This window comes from Anolis sagrei, chromosome 1, assembly GCF_037176765.1.
Source record: "Anolis sagrei isolate rAnoSag1 chromosome 1, rAnoSag1.mat, whole genome shotgun sequence".
In the NCBI taxonomy this organism is placed as follows: domain Eukaryota; kingdom Metazoa; phylum Chordata; class Lepidosauria; order Squamata; family Dactyloidae; genus Anolis; species Anolis sagrei.
The window spans coordinates 53,469,346-53,487,449 of NC_090021.1; the positions used below are offsets into that span (position 1 = coordinate 53,469,346).

Below are 18,104 nucleotides of genomic sequence, written 5' to 3' on the forward strand. Positions count from 1 at the left end.
CACGGAGAGAAACATACTCTGCTCTTGTCATAAAAGACAAGGCGCGTGACTGATAAGAGGCATGCTTTAAATTGCGGGCTCATTGGAGGGGTGCATGTTAACGAAAGAAACGCTGTACATAGCTGTCAGGACCTGCCGGAGAGGTGAAAGGGTTAGAGCAGTCTTCGAGTGCGGGCATCGGCATGGGGCTCGCACGCGCCGGAGGAGCATTCCTGTGGGCCGCGCGCTCTCGTCTCCATGGCAACGGGGTGGGGCGGAGGCCGCGGCTCCCAAGTAAGCACAGGGGAAGGGGCCAGCTCCACTCACTGCAGACTGGGAGCCCTCTCTGTGTTCCCTATTTGGCCTCTTAGGCCTCATGAGTCATATGGGACCATTGAGTTCAGGGTTTCCCAAGCTCTGGCCTTCCAAGCGCTTTGGACTTCAACTCCCAGAATCCGTTATTATTGACTAAGGGAGCTGAGGCTTCTGGGAGTTGAAGTCCAAAAAACCTGGAGGACTAGAGTTTTGGAAGAGCGCCCCCTCTCCAGTGTAGGAACTCTGAGGTTGATTGAAGCACATTGAATCCGGGCAGCTGTGTTGCACTGGATGAAAGCTACCAAAATTAAATTGAATCCAGACAAGACAGAGGTCCTACTAGTCAGGCCAAACAGGGCGTAGGGTTACAGCCTGTATTGGATAGGGTTACGGAATGTTGGTGGACAGGAAAAGAGATTTAATATGAGCTCAAAGCCAACCTTAAAAACTCTGGCATAGACACCTAGAACTGGGAAGCCCTGGCCTTGGAGTGCTCCAGCTGGAGGTCAGCTGTGACCAGCAGTGCTGCAGAATTTGAAGAGGCATGAATGGAGAGTGAAAGAGAGAAACGTGCCAAGAGGAAGGCGCGTCAAACCAACCCCGACCGGGACTACCTTCCACCTGGTAACCGATGCCCTCACTGCGGGAGAAGATGCAGGTCAAGAATAGGGCTCCACAGTCACCTACAGACCCACCAGAATACTGATCCTGGAAGACTATCCTACTCGGCCAACTAGGGATCGCCTAAGTACTCCCCCTGAAGATGCAGGTTCGCAGCCTGGAACCCCAGGTCTCGGCAGTGGCCGAGAGAGCTTTTGCACAATTATACATCCCACCTCGGAGTTTAAGTTCTTCTGGGGAGGCCCTGCTCTCAGCCCTGCCTTTGTTGGCGGGGACGAGGGACAGGGCCTTCTCCGTGGTGGCCCCCCGCCTGTGGAATTCACTCCCCGGTGAAATTAGATTATCGACATTCGTCCTTTCCTTTAGAAAAAAGTTAAAAATGTGGATGTGGGACCAGGCCTTTGGGTAATCTTGCTGACAATGACGGTGACAATGATGACAATTGCTATGGAAATTGACATGCTAACTACAGAATTCGGCTCAGTTAAGGCCACCAGGCTGTGATTGAAACAGAAGCACATTTTAATTAATTAATGTGATTTAATGTTTTAAATGTGTGTAATTATTGGATTTTATTATGTATTTTATTATGTGTACATTGGAGGCATCGAATTGTTGCTGGCTGGAAGCTGCCCTGAGTCGTCGTCGTCCCCGTCCCCCCCCCCCCCCCCGAGGGGAGTTGTGAAGGGCAGGGTACAAATATCTGAACTAAATAAATAATAAATTCTACACAGATATGGGCAAACTTGGGCCCTCCAAGTGTTTTGGACTTCAGCATCCAACAGTAGGGCTTATAGCAATGCTTTCAAATGGCAGCAGTATTAGAAATATCCTTTTTTTCAGATGCACTAATAGAGATGGCTAACCATTTTTTTTTACTGCAGGTTGTTCCAGTGCTTTAAGATGCCAGTACTTTAGTTCAGAAAAAGCAGCAGAAAACAACGCCATGACTCCCATGCTGAAACATCTTGTGATGAAGATAAAGTCAACAGGCCCCATTACAGTTGCTGAATATATGCGTGAAGTTTTAACAAACCCTGTGAAAGTATGAATGTTGATGCAACTAAGTTTATACCTTAGCAGCTTTTAAGAAAGATCTGAAAACTTGGCTTTTCTGATGTGCCTTCAGAGAGTGACTTTCTAACCCAGGGGTCCTCAGACTTTTTAAACAGAGGGCCAGGTCACAGTCCCTCAAACTGTTGGAGGGCCGGATTATAATTTGAAAAAAACATGAATTTGAAAAAAACATAAATTCCTATGCACACTGCACATATCTTATTTGTAGTGCAAATAACACTTAAAAACAATACAATAATTAAAATGAAGAACAATTTTAACAAATATAAACTTAATAGTATTTCAATAAGTGTGGGCCTCCTTTTGGCTGATGAGATAGGATTGTTGTTGTGTGCTTTCAAGTCGTTTCAGACTTAGGTTGACTCTGAGTGAGGGCCGGATAAATGACCTTGGAGGGCCGCATTTGGCTCTCGGGCCTTAGTTTGAGGACCCCATTTGTTAGTTTTTCATCTACAGTTGTCCACATGATGCACTTTTCCCTACCCTAAATAAAGACCAGACCCACTGCTCCTCCTCCTCGGACTCCTCCCTTACAAATACACTTTTCTATTTCGTATCTCTCCCAGGGTTTTAACCTTTTCAACATTTTATCTTGCACATTTGGCCTGCCTTTTATGTTTGATTATATTGTTATTTTGTATTGTCTATTTTATTTGTTACATTATGTATTTTGTTGTGTTTAATTTTCTGCTGTTTTTAATCTTTTGTTGTATTATTTTTGGGCTTGGCCTCATGTTAGCCACCCCGAGTCCCCTTTGAGGAGATGGTGGCGGGGTATAAATAAAGATGATGATGATGATGATGATTATTATTATTATTATACAGTTGAAACTGTTTTTATGACCCAGCTCCAGGTTACATTTCTTTCATTCAAAGCTTTCATTCAAAGCTTTGTGGGATTAACAACTCAGAACCACTGGTCGAAAAAATTTGGACACAATACACATATCAGGCCAACGGGTGACCATCACTCATAAAAACACTGAAAAACACAGCGGAAAAGACTTAAAAAGCCAAAAAAAAATACATTACAACGCATGCACAAAACCACTCATACACACACGTGCACACACACATATATATATACACACACACACACACACAACACATATATACAGACTGGGCCACAGCAATGAGTGGCAGGGAACAGCTAGTAGCTAATAAGTACATTGAACTCCTGTCATATCTCAAAATAATCTATGGAGTATAGTTCCTATACAGTCTGATTCCCATATCCACAGAAAACACATTCATGAATGTAACAGTATAAGCAGAAAATTATGGGTAATAGTGAACTCTATTGAAATGAATTATTTCTCCCAGAAGTTATAGTTGCCCAGGAAAATCCCTGTAGGAATTTTATTAGGTCCTCTAGGGCAACTCTAATTCAAAGCATAAAATTATCAAGACAGTCTAGATAATTCCTAGAGAGAATATTTTTGTCTGATGTGGATAGGTGAAACTAGGGTAGTGGTGCTGTGGGTACAAGGTAATTCAAGTGTCACATGGCTTGTATGATATAATATAATGCGTATTTTTATTTATTTATTTATTTATTTACTTTGCTTATATACCGCTGTATCTCAAGCCCGAAGGCGACTCACAGCGGTTCACAAACAGTAAAAACAGTAGAAACAGCAGTGGTTCCATACAACATATAACAATTGACTTAACACATTATCCATAAATTAACAATAAGCAATTACAATGCACAATTATTACAAAAAACAACCGTACCCAATCTTCTCATCATCCAAGCGTAGTCCAGGTTCGTCGTCCATTGTTCCATTCCTATGTTCCATTACCAGATTGCACTAAATTACTCAAACGCCTGCACAAACATCCAGGTCTTCACCTTTTTGCGGAATACCATTAGAGATGGTGCTAGTCTAATGTCCGTAGGAAGGGCGTTCCACAGCTTCCAAAGGGGACTTGAAGTGGATAACACTAAAAATCATACAATATGTCAATTGAAACTCAGAGCATACAAACATTAAAGTAGAATTAAACACAGGACTATTAAAATATATAGTTAAAACCAATAAAACCATTTAAAAACCAGTTAAACTGCATAAAACACAGCACCCCTGGCTTCATCTTAAAAACTTTTAAAAACATTCCTGAAAATGCTCAACAGACTTGCATCAGGAAGTAATGGCAAGTCATAATACATCACACTTGTCCCCATCTGGTGTAAGAATTCCTGTTCCTCACATATTGTACAGCTACAATAATACAGGGGTTTTGGCTTTTTCTAGCAGCAAGGAATAACGTGTTCCTGCTTAATGCAGGGTTTGGACCTTAGTGTTCAGATATTGGGTAAAATTCATCTGATAACATTTCTTCCATATATTTGTACCTTCTTTGGAAGGAAAAATATATCTGATCAAAAGCCTTTTAACAATATATTCCGATTATTTGGCCTTTAATCTATTCCCATTTGTATTAGTCTCAAAAAAAATTCTTGACCTTCAGATAAATTATTTCCCAGGATCCTTTTTTTCTAGGATTAGATTTAATTGTTTCCCATAACTTTTATTGGACATCTGTTTTTCAGGAATGTTCACTGTAATGAACAGCTTTGGTCTTTTAGGGATAAAATGTTATAAGCCTCAACACCAGCATTTTTTTAACAAACTTTAAGCAGACAACTATGTGAAAATGAGCAAAGATTAGAAATTTCAGTAAAATCAAAGGGAAACATGCAGTAATCAGCTTGTTTGTTTCTGTAGGGCTATTATGTACAACATGACATGCTAGGAGAAAGCGGAGATTTTATTACTTCACCTGAAATAAGTCAGATCTTTGGAGAGGTATGTACAATTATTTCTTAATGTACGTGATGTGTAATGCTTATGCCTGTTACAAGTAATTGATCTTCTAGGTCCCATTGATATCTGATTAAAAAGCATTACTGTTTTGGATTCTTAGCAGGGTTTGTGTGCTATTTTTAAATTTATGGGAGGGTTTGAAGAATTTGTTTCCCAATGTTTGTTCAATTTGCAATAAAAAATATCCATTTTCTGAATCTCACATTTGTTTATCCAACACCATTTCATTTGACAACTCTAAGAAATCTAACTATAATGACTTACCTCTGCAAGTTTTTGAAGAAATATCAATGTATTATATTTACTAATATTTTATGGCACTTAAAGGATTTATTATAATTTACTCTGATCTAGCTTATAAATTCAAACCATTCCATATATAATATAATTTATATAAGTGAATTTTGAATGTGTTTATTTTCTACTGTCATCAAAAAGACATGATTTCTTTGAATTATTGTCTGTAGTCTTGGTAGTAGGCTGTCTCTTTTATTTATTTATTTGCGGTATTTGTATAGCGTCCTTCTCAACCCCAAAGGGGACTCAGGGAGGTTCACAGTGTTGGCAACAATTCAACACCATTGATAAAAAGTATAAAATATAAAAATTGATGTCTTAAGACTGATATTATATATTATGCATGTCTATGATTGAATAGATATGATCCATCAATTTATAAATGCAATGTTTTTAAGGAATAAATTGTATCATGTTCATTTTCTGCAGCTAATAGGCATTTGGTTTGTCAGTGAATGGATAGCTAATGGAAAGCCGAATAAATTTCAGCTGGTTGAATTGGGCCCAGGAAGAGGGAGTCTTACCAGTGATATTTTACGGGTAAGTAAACAGTTCTTTTCTCCACAACAGTATAGCCTAGTAACTTGCTTTTATATATATATACCTGGCACATCACTTATCCAAGCCCTTTAACATTTCTGTCACATTTCTTTACACAAATAAAGTTTATATAAATGGATACAAATAGTTATATAAATTGACACTGTTGTATACAGATAACACTATGTAACACGATTTTGTTACTGGGTTATAAATGTTATTTCCTAATTGGTTCTATCATTAAAAAACAGGGGAAAGGTTTATTAAACTACAAAAACTTTGCTTTTGTGGGACATCTTGCAGCACTTTTGCTATAGGTTTTGAATGAATATTTCATCGAGTCTCAACCAATTCAGCATAGTTTGTGGAAGCCAGTAGTATAACAACTGGAGTATAACAACTATTTTCAAAGTAAGTACAGTTAGAATAACACTTTCAAACCAGGAACATATTTTTTCTCAAATTTTTGGTTACATAGTGTAATTGAAATGCTTGTTAGAATCTTACATCTAAGCCCAAATCAGAAAAAAATCTATAGAATTGCTATACATTATCATACCTCTAATAATATTGTCTTCCGTTAATAAAGGTTTTTAATCAGCTGAATTCTTTACTTCATAAATGTGACATTTCTGTTCATCTGGTGGAGATCAGCCCCAAATTAAGTGAAATTCAAGCATCAGTTTTAACAGAAGGAAAGATAGAATTACAAGAGAGCTGCCTCACTTATATGCAAGGACTTACTAAAACTGGGTTGCCAGTTTTCTGGTACAGAGACTTGAATGATGTGCCAGGAGGTAAGATTTTGCTGGTTTGCTGCTTTTAAATTATTTTTAATAACCATTAATTCTTTTATTACAGTTAGGAACACTTCTGAAATTGTAGGTAGAAGTTTGCATATGTTACTTAAGTACAAATCTGGTTCTAAGGCTGTTTAAGAGTTATGATAATTCATACAATGGTTCTAAATTAGAAATAGAGAAAATCCAAGATGGTACAAAAGTGGGAGATTAAGTTTTTTAATCAGTGGAATCTAATTGTCACTTTTGTTTTTCTCCCTAGGCTTCAATTTTTATTTAGCTCATGAATTTTTTGATGCTCTACCTATCCATAAATTCCAGGTAGGATACCAAGCACCCATATGTATTTTTTTATTAAGGAGCATATCTTATTTTTAAAAGAACAAAAACATAACCAAGTGAAGAAAAAGAAATGAATATGGATTTACACTCTAAAATAAATAAGTTGATAAAAGAAAAACCAAGTTAAATACAATTGGTAATATTTACTCTGCAATATTCCTATCGACTTCTTAATCTGCTGATAGAAAACTATCTATCTAAATTCATTTAAAAAAATATATTTTAGATTGGTATTCGGTGTGATACTATTTGCAAGATCTTTTAAAGGAATGTGCCTTCATTAAGAACTTTGCTTTTCTAGAAAAGAGTATTTACCACCTAAGTCACTTGGTTCAATAATGGAATTATGTAACTGTTAAGAGCAGTTTGTGTTGTTCATCCCCACACTTTTGTGAAAAACATAAAACATGTTGTGCCAATGACATATCCTTGTTAATACTTACAGCACTGTAACAATGCAGTTATTTGAGTTGTGAATTACAAGCAACAACATAATATCACAGAATTTGTAATTATGCTATAGTTACAAACTTAACATAACAGTAACTACATTTCACAGCTACAAGTACAGTTCACAGAAAATCATTGGTGCCATTTTCTACGACTGACACCTATTCCATTTCCTTGTATCAGAAATGACCAGCTCTACCTGCCATTCTGAAATAAGTTAATCATTCTAATTTTTATTTTCAATTAATAGAAAACAGAGAAGGGTTGGCGAGAGTTGTTGGTTGACATTGATCCAGAAGCTCTTGACAAACTGCGATTCGTCCTTGCGCCATCTGCTACTCCAGCTGCAGAAGCCTTCATACATGTAAGTTGGATTATATAATTGCATTTCCAGGTTAAGCAAATCTTTCCATCCAGCTAATATTGCTGTTATGTTACATACGCAGAGTTGACTATTTTTCAACATGTATTTTATTGACATTGTTGCTGCTGTTTCAAAAATGCTTAGATACAAACTTATTTTAATAAGATCATTTGTGTGCATTTATTCTACAAGCAAATTTATGGAAACTTAATTAGGAAAGCATCAGGAGAGGATTTTTTTTCTCATGACACCGGTGCTACAGAAAGTGTGTATATACTTTGGCAATGGTGTGTAGAATTTGTTTACCGTGTTTTAATTCAGTATACAAAATGCTTATCTAAAACAAACATTACTTCTTTCTAGATAAGTCTTAACAAGAGACCTTTTTGTACTATTATTGTAGAGCATGTTCCCAATATCTGCTCTCCTGCTGTGGGTTTTCCAGATATTTTCCCCAAAGACACTCCTAAGGATTTGCTGCTTTAGATTTCACCAAAGAATCCTGGAAATTAGAAAACTCGTGTGCTCCATAAAATTCTGAACGACCTGAAACAATTTCCCATTTTTTTAAAATAACAGCAAAACCAATTTATAAGCACATGCAGAACATGGCTCTTATTTGTAGAAGATGTTGTATGAATACAGTATTGTGTGAATGTTCTTCTCTCAGAGGGTGAATAATTTCCATACCTGTACTGCAACATAAATTTTAACCCATGAATTCTGTGTTAGGACAAAGAATCCAGAGATCATGTGGAGGTGTCTCCTGATGCTGGTGTCACTATTCAGAAGCTAGCCCATAATATTGAAGAGAACGGAGGAGCTGCGCTCATAATAGATTATGGACATGATGGGACCAAAACAGATACTTTCAGGGTAGGTTGATTTACCTAAGTGTCCTGGAAGTCATCTTGAGAGTATTAAGACAGTAATTTTAAATCTCACTGTTAAAAGCAACTTTTGAGAAATGCAGTGCAGATTTGTGGCACTTTATGCTCATAATGTATATCTAAGGGAATGTAGCAATAGTTTCAGATTGGTGGTAGCAGTAGGGGAAATAGCCAAACTGCAGATTAAAGTAGTTAAAAAGGAAGTATGTTACTAATAAGTAGACTATCATCATGCTGTACTCCTATCTGTCGTGTGAAAGCCTTAGTTGACCAGATGAAATAGGATTTTTTGTTAATATATGGTTAAGCCATGTGCAGGAAAAAGCCATCGTCCAGACACGTGTCAGTTGGACAGGTACAGAGGGGTTAATTGTTCAGTGTGGAGGCTGGGTCAAGAACAGCATGCTTGCAACATATCCAGCCATGTCATGGTGACAAGCCCAAGAGTCATTTCCTGGGCTGATACAGAATTTGGCAAAGGGTATATAAGTTGGAAGCCATGTTACTTCTGTCTCTTTCTGAACTCGTCTCTCTGATCTATCTGTGCTGTGGGTATTGCTTACACATTGTTAAGTAATTAAGTAACAGGAGTTTTATGAGAACCACCAACCCTTTTAAAGTTCTTCCAGCAACAGCAAAATTATCCCTGTGGGCAGAAAAATTAGGCAATTCCAACTGGATGGCACCCTACAAGGGTCTTCCTCCAGGGGCAAACCAAGAATGGATAATTTGGAAGTCCCTGAACAGACTCAGAAGTGAAGTTGGCAGATCAAGACAATCTGGCAAATTGGCACTACGTAGAAGAATCCTCCACCTTGTGCGATTGTGGAGAACAAACAACTCCGCATCCGTATGCTTGCTCACAATGCCCTGCCTCACGCACAGTGGAAGAACTATTTAAAGCTACAGACAATGCAGTTGCTGTTGCCCATTTTGGTCTAAAATTATTTAGCTGTTGGTGCTCCCATTATTTTATCAGTTTTAATATTTATTTATGCAATGCTTTTGACATGAAATAAAGTAACGGAACAAGAAAATAAAAGTTGCCATCAAGGTAGCTTGATAGAAAAAGACTGTTCTAGAGTGATTAATTAAAAGCAGCAGCAGAGAAATATATAAACGCTTGCAATGGCAAGTAAATAAGACACAGCAGATGAAGTCGGTCTGGCTAAATATGTTTATGCCCCAGAAACATGCATTTGTTTTTGGGTGCTGCAGGTTAATTCAAGGTTCGGCTGAAACCCACATGCTCAGACTCCTGACATTTTTTCCTTTTCTTTTTCAGGGATTTTGTGGCCATAAACTTCACGATGTATTAACATCCCCTGGAATGGCAGACCTCACTGCTGATGTTGACTTCAGTTACCTGAAAAGAATGGCACGAGGAGTGGCTGCCTTGGGTCCTATAAAACAACAGGATTTTTTGAGAAACATGGGAATTGATATTAGACTGCAGGTAGGGAATCACCATTGTATCTAGTATTTATTTGAAAAGCCCTATTTAAGCATTCTGAAGTAGAAGTAAAGGTGTGAAGAGCAAGGGATATTCTAGCCCAGCCTCCCCTGTCATTACTACTCTCACAGGAAGAGCAATTGTCTGAAGGATATGTAAGCAGTCCCCAGGCAACAAACAAGATAGGTTCTGTAGGTTTATTTTTACATTGAATTTGTAGCTAAATTGGAACAGGAACATTTTTAAGTGTAACTCCAGCCGAACATTTTTTTTGTTTTGGAATGCATAGGGAAAGGTTAGCGCTCCTGCAACATTGGTTTTGCTATTCAGAAGGTTTCACTTTAATTTCTGTCCCTGTGAGTTGGATTTTGAACATTTTGGGTTGTCACAGAAACAAGGTGTGCTTAAGTTTTGGTGGAGACTTTTTCCCTTAACTCTTCCAGGAGTGAATTTCCCTTCCTAGAGGTAGATTTCCTCTGACTTACTGTTGTTTCACGAACAATGTTTTTAATTAGGAGTCATATGTACATCAGTCAGATGTTTGTAACTCGGGGACTGCCTGTACACATTTATTTATTTACCCTATTTATACCCCATGCATGAAGCCTCTCTGCATCACCTGAAACTCTGTATTTTCTAGCATTTCTGATCACATGGAGCACCTCAATGAATACAGGATGTTCTCTAGTTCAGATGAACATTCCACAATAGGCGAGTAACGATGATATGGGATAGGACTGCAGCAGTCCTCCCCGTTTCATTTTGCATAGCTCAGAATGGGGAGCAAAACTCATAATAATTTTAATTGTTAACGCTTTTATTCAGCGTACCAAATTAAATATAATTGAAGTATTAAATTGGGATAGAAGGGTGCTGGTGACTCCTGGGATGAAAAATACTGTTAAGTAACAGTAATTCATTTTTCTATTTAGGTTCTGTTACAGAATGCCAACGATGCAAATAATCGCAACCAATTGCTCCGAAGTTATGAAATGCTCATGGACCTGGATAAAATGGGGGGCCGTTTCAACTTTTTTGCCATGTTACCACCCAGTAGACTTGGGATTTCAGGCAAGGGAACAAAACCATCTGCTTCAGCATCTGTGGCTGGCTTTGGTGAACTTGTATGGAAGTGAACTCCCATCTCCCTACTTGATTTTTATTTTGGTGGTAAAAATGAAGGCTTCCCATATGATCCCCTGGGGAAACAGGTTACAAGCATCAAGTTATCATCAGTTTCTTATAAAATAATTGTGCCTGATTTTGTGAAAATTCTACATATTCAGTCACAATATAACATGTCAAATAGAAAAATATGGTTCTGATAGAACTAAAAGTTGACAGTAACCCCTGTGGGGAGGGTAAACAACACATTCAAGTTGGGAAAATGCATCTTGTTCAGAGATTATAATTGTACCATAAAGGTATTTAATAAAGTTCCGTTTTTATAATCATTTATTGTATTGTATTGTGTGTCTGTATTCTCTTTTGAGAGAGTCAAGTCACATGTTTTGAGCATTGGACTCAAGCATATGAACTGATTAAAGCCAGCTATAGCTGTGGAGACAACGATTCTCACATTATTGTTAACGAATGTGGGCAAATCTTTAGCTGGATGTTACTAGCTGTAATAATGGTGATACAGTTGAATCCTTTTTTATTAAAACTGTACTCCATAGCTGTATTTACAAAGGATTCGGACACATGATGATCTGAGTCAGGAGAGAATATGGCACTAGAAAAGGACACACAATAGGGAAATAAAATTTATTTTCAAGCATAGAAGATATTTACAAACAATGGAACATACAAAAATATTTTAAAAGTACTTGACAGTGTCTTTTTGAGGCTACAAGTTTTACATGAATACCTTCTAGCGTCAATACAGCTCTATTGCTGAAATGAATGCAACTTAATTAAAAAAACACAAAGAGTAATGATAATGCAACACTGGGTACACATTATTCTGGAGCAATTGATTAATGCCAACCTTTCAGTGACCTAAAGCTTGTATTAATATTTTAGGCATTCATTGGAAGCTATGCATTTTATAGTTTGTAAAATGTGTTTAACAACTAGTACAGAGTAGAAACATTCCAGTTTTCTTTATTTGCAACAATGTTTCTATTCCTGTTCTACTGGTCCGCAGCCCTGCTTAAAACTAATTCAAGATGCATAGTATAAATCATGCCCGCTTGACCTTTTCTGCTGCTTTTCAAAATATCAAACACTGAAACTGATCTTAGTGTTGCACTCACAGGCATGTACTTAGTCCAGACTATGTCACAATGAGTATAAGACTTAATTCTGAATATTTTAGATGCACTGTTCAAACTAGAAATTGGGGACGCATTTGATCCAGCCCTTTTGCTGCATAAACTTGCAATAGAAATTGGACATATTTGAACACTGTTATTTCTACAAGATAAATGCTGGCATAACTTTATTACTTTTGCCCAAACACTCCTTGCAGCCCACTTGGAACAGACAAGGAATGCTATAAGGAGGGAAAACATTTATTGCAATCCACTGAGCAATTTACTAGAGCTTTCCAATCCAATTTACAGAAATCACTAGAAAGCAAGTTCCTGCCAACAATTGGCTCTTGACACCCACTTAATAGCAACATAAATGCACCAAACTTGTAGCTCACACCACCCACATACTGTAAATGGTGTTTTTGAATATGGGGTACCAATACATACAGATAAGATGCAGATTCAATCTGAACCACTTTAAAAGAAAAATCCATCAACTGAGTAGAAAAACAGGATGCAAGAGCAAATATCAGAATTGCAGGCTCATGGTCGCCTCAGTATTTTTAATGGAAGCAGTTAAGACATTCAGCTGCAAAAAGTCATATACACACAATTATGAATAAAACCTTATTTACTCTGACTCATGTGACAACTGTACTTTATTCCTTCCAGAGTTTACAAATCACTGTGTCTGAATCTGAAATTTTGCCATTAAGATCATAAGATCATCTTGCTGGATCAGATATTTGGTGGTTTATGTTGTCTAGCCTCCTGTTAACACAGGAGCCAACCAGTTGCTTATAGGATATGAGAGTAATACTGATCAATAGCGATTTTTAGTTTGGTGGCAATTTAATCAGTGCAAAATAGCATTAAAATGACAATATTTTAATTTAGATAATTGTGTAAGTTTTTTTCTGAAGCTTGGTACATTTTAACCAGTCATTGCATATTGCGTTCCTCCTGTTGTGTGTGTGTGTGTTATTTAAAAAAATAGTTCTGACATGGAACATCATTTCAAGAGAATCTTTGGTAGTGTCCACAGCATACAATATAACAAGCTAAAACACAGTTAAGGACAAGGGAAGACAGCAGCATTTTACTGTTGGTCTTACAACAGCTGTTAAAAGCCATGGCCCAAAAGAAACTATACCAGGCTGCTCTAATGTTCTCCAGATGTGCTGGATTACAACTCCCATAGGCCAGCATGGCTAATGTCATAGCCATACTAGCTGAAGTTAGGTAAGTGTGATCTTTATATATATTGGTTAACATTAATCACTCTTTCCATAGTTTCTACTGCTGCTTTTACAGCCGCAATTGTGGCCTTCTCTCTAGGAAGAAAAATGCAGTGGGGAAAATCACATTAAAAAACTTCTATCTGCACAGCTTGTTCAACATTTATCACTATTTGCTAAAAAGCATTCTCAAAATAGTGACAGGAAGTTGATACAAAAGCTCTTCATCCCCGTTTAATGAGGTAACTGCAGTGAATAAAAATTTACTCACAGGTGCTGTGTCCTTCACAACTGAACAACTATGCATATTATTAACCTTCCCACACTCTATTCTTCTATCCCTTCTGGGTTCAAGTTAACTAGCTGTACCATTGTTGCCTATGCATTCCCTTCCCAATTCATAGAACATGAAGTACTACTCACAGAGTATCAAAGCTTAATTTTTATGTTTGATCACTTCCCACAAGGTGGTTGGGTAAAAATGTGCACTATAGAAATCACAGAGGAACAAGTTTATCCAGTACAATGTAAAGCCGATGATTCTGCACCAAGATTTAAAGGAAGCCAAAAGGGAAAAGACACTGCAATCCTGTCTCGCCCAATAGCCCAAAATATAAAACGTCTTTTCAATGAAACCAGAGATTTCTAGCCATGTCCTTTTTAAAAATATATATTCTTTCTATAGAAGAGTGACCAAAAGGTATGGAAGCCAAGCCCTATGAGGAGCAGCCAGGTAAGCTGAGCTTAAAGAAAAAAAGACTGAGAAGGGACATGATTAAGTATTTGAAAGGATGTGACATTGAGGAGAGGGCAAGCTTGTTTTCTGCTGCTCCCGAGACTAAGGCATACAGCAATGGACTAAATCTACAATAAAAGGAATTCACCTAAATATGAGGAAGAACTTACTGATGGTAAGCTCTCAACAGTGGAATATGCTGCCTTGAATCGTGGTGGAGCCTCCTTCTCTGAATATTTTTATGTAGAGGCTGGATGGCCATCTGTCTAGAGTGTTTTGTGCTTTCCTGCATGGCAGATGGTTGGACAGGATGGCGCTTGTGGTCTCTTCCAAACCATATGATTCTAAGCACCATTTTTTCCACCCGGTGGCAGTCTGTCCCTCTGCTAAATGAAGGCACAAAGTCTTCTGTACATTTCAAAGTCACAATGTCTGCCGCATTCTATTAACTCACCATGTGTTACAGTTTACTCCTATCCTAATGAGCCATAAATGCAAAACACAGCTTGTCTATATTCAATAAAGATAACGTAAGTTTACCTCATGAGGCTGCTTTAATTAAGAGAGAGGAGCAAGATTTTACTATTAAAACCTTTTGACTTTTATCGCTCCCATCACTTTTATTGCTTTTCCACATCACACCTACTCAATAAATACCAGCATTTTGTATGGGCCATAACAATAAAACATGTAATCATTTGGTTCAGTTTCTCTGCAGCTTCCCAACACACGCATCTAAATACCAGAAAATAGTACTCTATGGCTTAATAGGTATGAAGTAGAAAACCATTACAATTGTTTCGTTGCGTAAACTACAAAAACAACCCTTGGAAAATTCATAAACAGCAATTCACTGTGCATTTCATCTTTAAATAACATCACTGTGATGTACCAAGTAAGGCAATGTTACACAAATACTTTGTGGCTATTCCCCCAGTGCTGGATTACATTATTAGTCAAAGATGCATAGGCTTTCCAAAGTATCTAGGCTACCCACAAACTGACTCAGGAGATCCTCCATTGCTCCTAAATGGAAGCTGAAGAGCAAAACAGGACACTTGCTCTGGAGAAACATCAGTATTGATTTAAGTGCCTTCCCCTTGATGATTCCTATGGGTCTTCCTCCATGTCATCTGGATTGGGAGCCATAATAAAATGCTTGGGGCACACAAGGTTGTGTTCATATGCATGTTCTTCCCAACGAGCATCATCGCTTTCATGGGTAATGTAACGTTCTCCAATGCGGGTTTCAAACTCCCGAAGATCAAGCCACGTTTGATAGTCCTGGGAAAGAGGAAGGTTTTGAGGGGTGGGGGGGGGGGGTTCAGAGAAATAAAGGAATAATTAGCCATTATTAGCCTTTGAGATGTTATCTTTTTCTGAAGTTGCAGCAGGTAAATCTTTCTCATTTACATCTGCCAGTGTTGCCACTTTTGAGATAAATCAATGTGATGGGCTAATAACGTGCCACCAAAATGGGAAGGAATAAATCAGGAAGGTGGGCAAAAGCACAGCAGCAGACTTAAAAGTACACTCCAGAACCAATTTTCATGTTCTCCCAAACCTTTCTTACCACAAAATTAAAAGCAAAGCAAACCTTCCTTACCCTGAGGATACAAGCACCACACCAAATGGCAAGTTTGAAGGTTACAAACTTCTACCTAGCTTGCGATACCCTAGCCATACCCAGTTCTCTCATATTCCATGTTGGAGCCAAGCTTAAGAGAGAAGCACCTTTAGCTGAAATTCTTTCTTATGTGACATGTTGAGGTTGTTTCAAGTGGGAGCAAAGACTAACATGCATTCAAAGTAGCAACTCCTTTAAACTGCTAACATTATGGAAATTGCTCATTTTTTTATCATGATCTACTACAAAAATATCACTTTTCTCTACTTGGGACAATGACAAGTACTTCCTAATTCTGGCACAAATTAAAAAGATGCAGAATTTCTTCTGAGACAAATGTAGCTTTCCCTCCAATACTAACTGATGGGGGAAAAGACACTTGCAGAAAAGATTCTGTAGGTAGAATGGGGTAATCTTGTTCATCCCTGCAACACCGCCCCCCCCGGCCGCCATTTTAGGCTCTAAACCAAAAACAGCCTGCGGTTATCTGGAGAGCATCTATAAAGAACAGTCAGTGGGAGGAATGAGCAGGAAGTGTTAAAATATTGCATCTTCCTATTTGCTGAATTCCTTTCCTGTCCTTTGCAAGTACTGCACTCATTATAAAGCCAAACACTTTCTCTTAAAAATGAGATAAGACATCTACCTATATCTTAAGTAAAAGAATAATTGCAAATAAGTTGTTCCAAGCCAAAGCTCCAAGATGCATAAAATGTGCTGCAGAGGGCAACTCATGCATTCTGTGGATCAGATCTGATTAAGAGTAAAAAAGGAAGAAAAAGAAAGAATGAAAATGGCACTGTAGGCATTGATTTAGATTTTCTAACCCATTTGATCTAAAGAGTCTGGGCAGTAAAGATCCATCTAAAATAGGTATGGGCAGACCCAGGTCCAGGGGCTGGATGTGGCCCCTTGGGCTCTTCTCAGGCCTTCCTTTCTCTCACCATGCTATCCTTCCTTCTCTCTTTCCCTTCTTCTCCTTCTACTCTTTCATCCTCCCTCCCTTCCTCCCTCTCTTTCCTTCTTCCTCCTTCCCTCACCTCTCTCTTTCTTTCTCCCTTTCTCCTTCCCTTTCATCCTTTCATGCTTCTTTCTTTCCCTCTTTCCTCCCTCCTTCCCTCTCTCCCTCTTTCTCTTTCCAACCTTCCCTTCCTCCCTTTCATCCTTCCCTTTTGTCTTTCCTTCCTCCTTCCTTCCCTTTTGTCTTTCCTTCCTTCTCTTTTCTCCCTCTCTCCCTGCCTCCATTCCCTTCAACCCCTCCATCCTTCCCTTCCTCCCTTTCATCCTTCCTTCCTTCTCTCTTTCCGTCACTGGGAAGCCAGTCCTCCAGCAGGGAGTGCTAGCATGCGACCAAGTTAGAAAGTTTACCCATGCCTGATCTAAAATGTGTATAATAACAAATCCACCAATCCAATAGTTAGCAGCCAAAATGAAAAGGGGCCACATCACATCTAGATAACGAGGTAAGAGAAAGCATTTTGTAATGCTTGACAGTTTTACTCAACTTGCACCAAAAAATATTCTAAAGTTTTAAAGGTCTCATTTATGCAAGACTCTACTACTTAAGTCAGATAATGATTCATCTAATTGGACTGGGTATAGCATAGTAAAAATGGTATGCATTAGTTGTACCTGTAACCAAGGATGACTAAGTGATTTGTCAACACTGTAACGTTTTCTCATCTTCACTTGAAGCAAATTGTTTATTAAATCTATTGCTGGGGGAGAAAGTAAGTGGAGAAAAACATAATCAGAACAAGTATTCCATTTCTTCCCCATCCCACACTGGAAAGGAAAACAACAGTTTAGTCTTAGGAAATTGATTTGAGAAACACCACATGTAAGAGGCAAAAGAAAGTTGAAAGCTTGTTGAGTAAACAGCCATTAAGGATAGAATCCATCTCTCTCTCAAACCAAAAAGATTTCCATTGGTTTTAATGCATCTGGTTTCTGCCCTAAAGAGGACATTTTACACAGAGTTTAATCTGGAAGTAATTTTGAACTCAACAGATTTTATTTTGTAGTAAAAAAAATCAAGGCTGTTTACTAGATTTCTTTTTAAATACAAATCACACAGACCAGCAGTCATAATTTACACATTACATAAACATGCTTGAAACCTAAGTAATGTTTATTTTCTAGGAAGGCCTGCCTAGTCATAGCTTACTGCTTTGTTAATTCTGGAGCAAGCAAGAAACACTCTCTAAAAATGGTGCATGTAAATTCATGTTCCTGCTTAGTTCAAAAATGCTTGTGCAATATCTAATCAGAGGATCCAGAACTGAT

General features: G+C 38.0%; 2 protein-coding genes across 5 annotated transcripts in view; one reads left to right on the forward strand and one right to left on the reverse strand.

Annotated features, from left to right (window-relative positions):
* The first annotated feature begins 133 nt into the window (after positions 1 to 133).
* NDUFAF7 (NADH:ubiquinone oxidoreductase complex assembly factor 7) lies at positions 134 to 11,413 on the forward strand. Its single transcript, XM_060753955.2, has 10 exons — positions 134 to 273; positions 1,800 to 1,960; positions 4,725 to 4,805; positions 5,550 to 5,660; positions 6,250 to 6,457; positions 6,723 to 6,781; positions 7,503 to 7,616; positions 8,349 to 8,492; positions 9,792 to 9,962; positions 10,892 to 11,413. The coding sequence occupies exons 1-10, from the start codon at positions 183 to 185 to the stop codon at positions 11,093 to 11,095; spliced, it is 1,344 nt and encodes a 447-aa protein (XP_060609938.2). The 5' UTR covers positions 134 to 182; the 3' UTR covers positions 11,096 to 11,413.
* Positions 11,414 to 11,712: 299 nt separating this feature from the next.
* The window catches only part of PRKD3 (protein kinase D3), a 66,703-nt gene continuing 60,311 nt past the window's right edge, over positions 11,713 to 18,104 (reverse strand). For all 4 annotated transcript variants that reach the window (XM_060753951.2, XM_060753953.2, XM_060753954.2 and 1 more), the window contains 2 exons: positions 17,451 to 17,536; positions 11,713 to 15,475 (listed from right to left, as the gene is read on the reverse strand). In XM_060753951.2, coding sequence (XP_060609934.2) covers positions 15,302 to 15,475; positions 17,451 to 17,536 — 260 coding nt within the window. In that variant the 3' untranslated portion in view covers positions 11,713 to 15,301. The remainder of the gene's footprint in view (positions 15,476 to 17,450; positions 17,537 to 18,104) is intronic.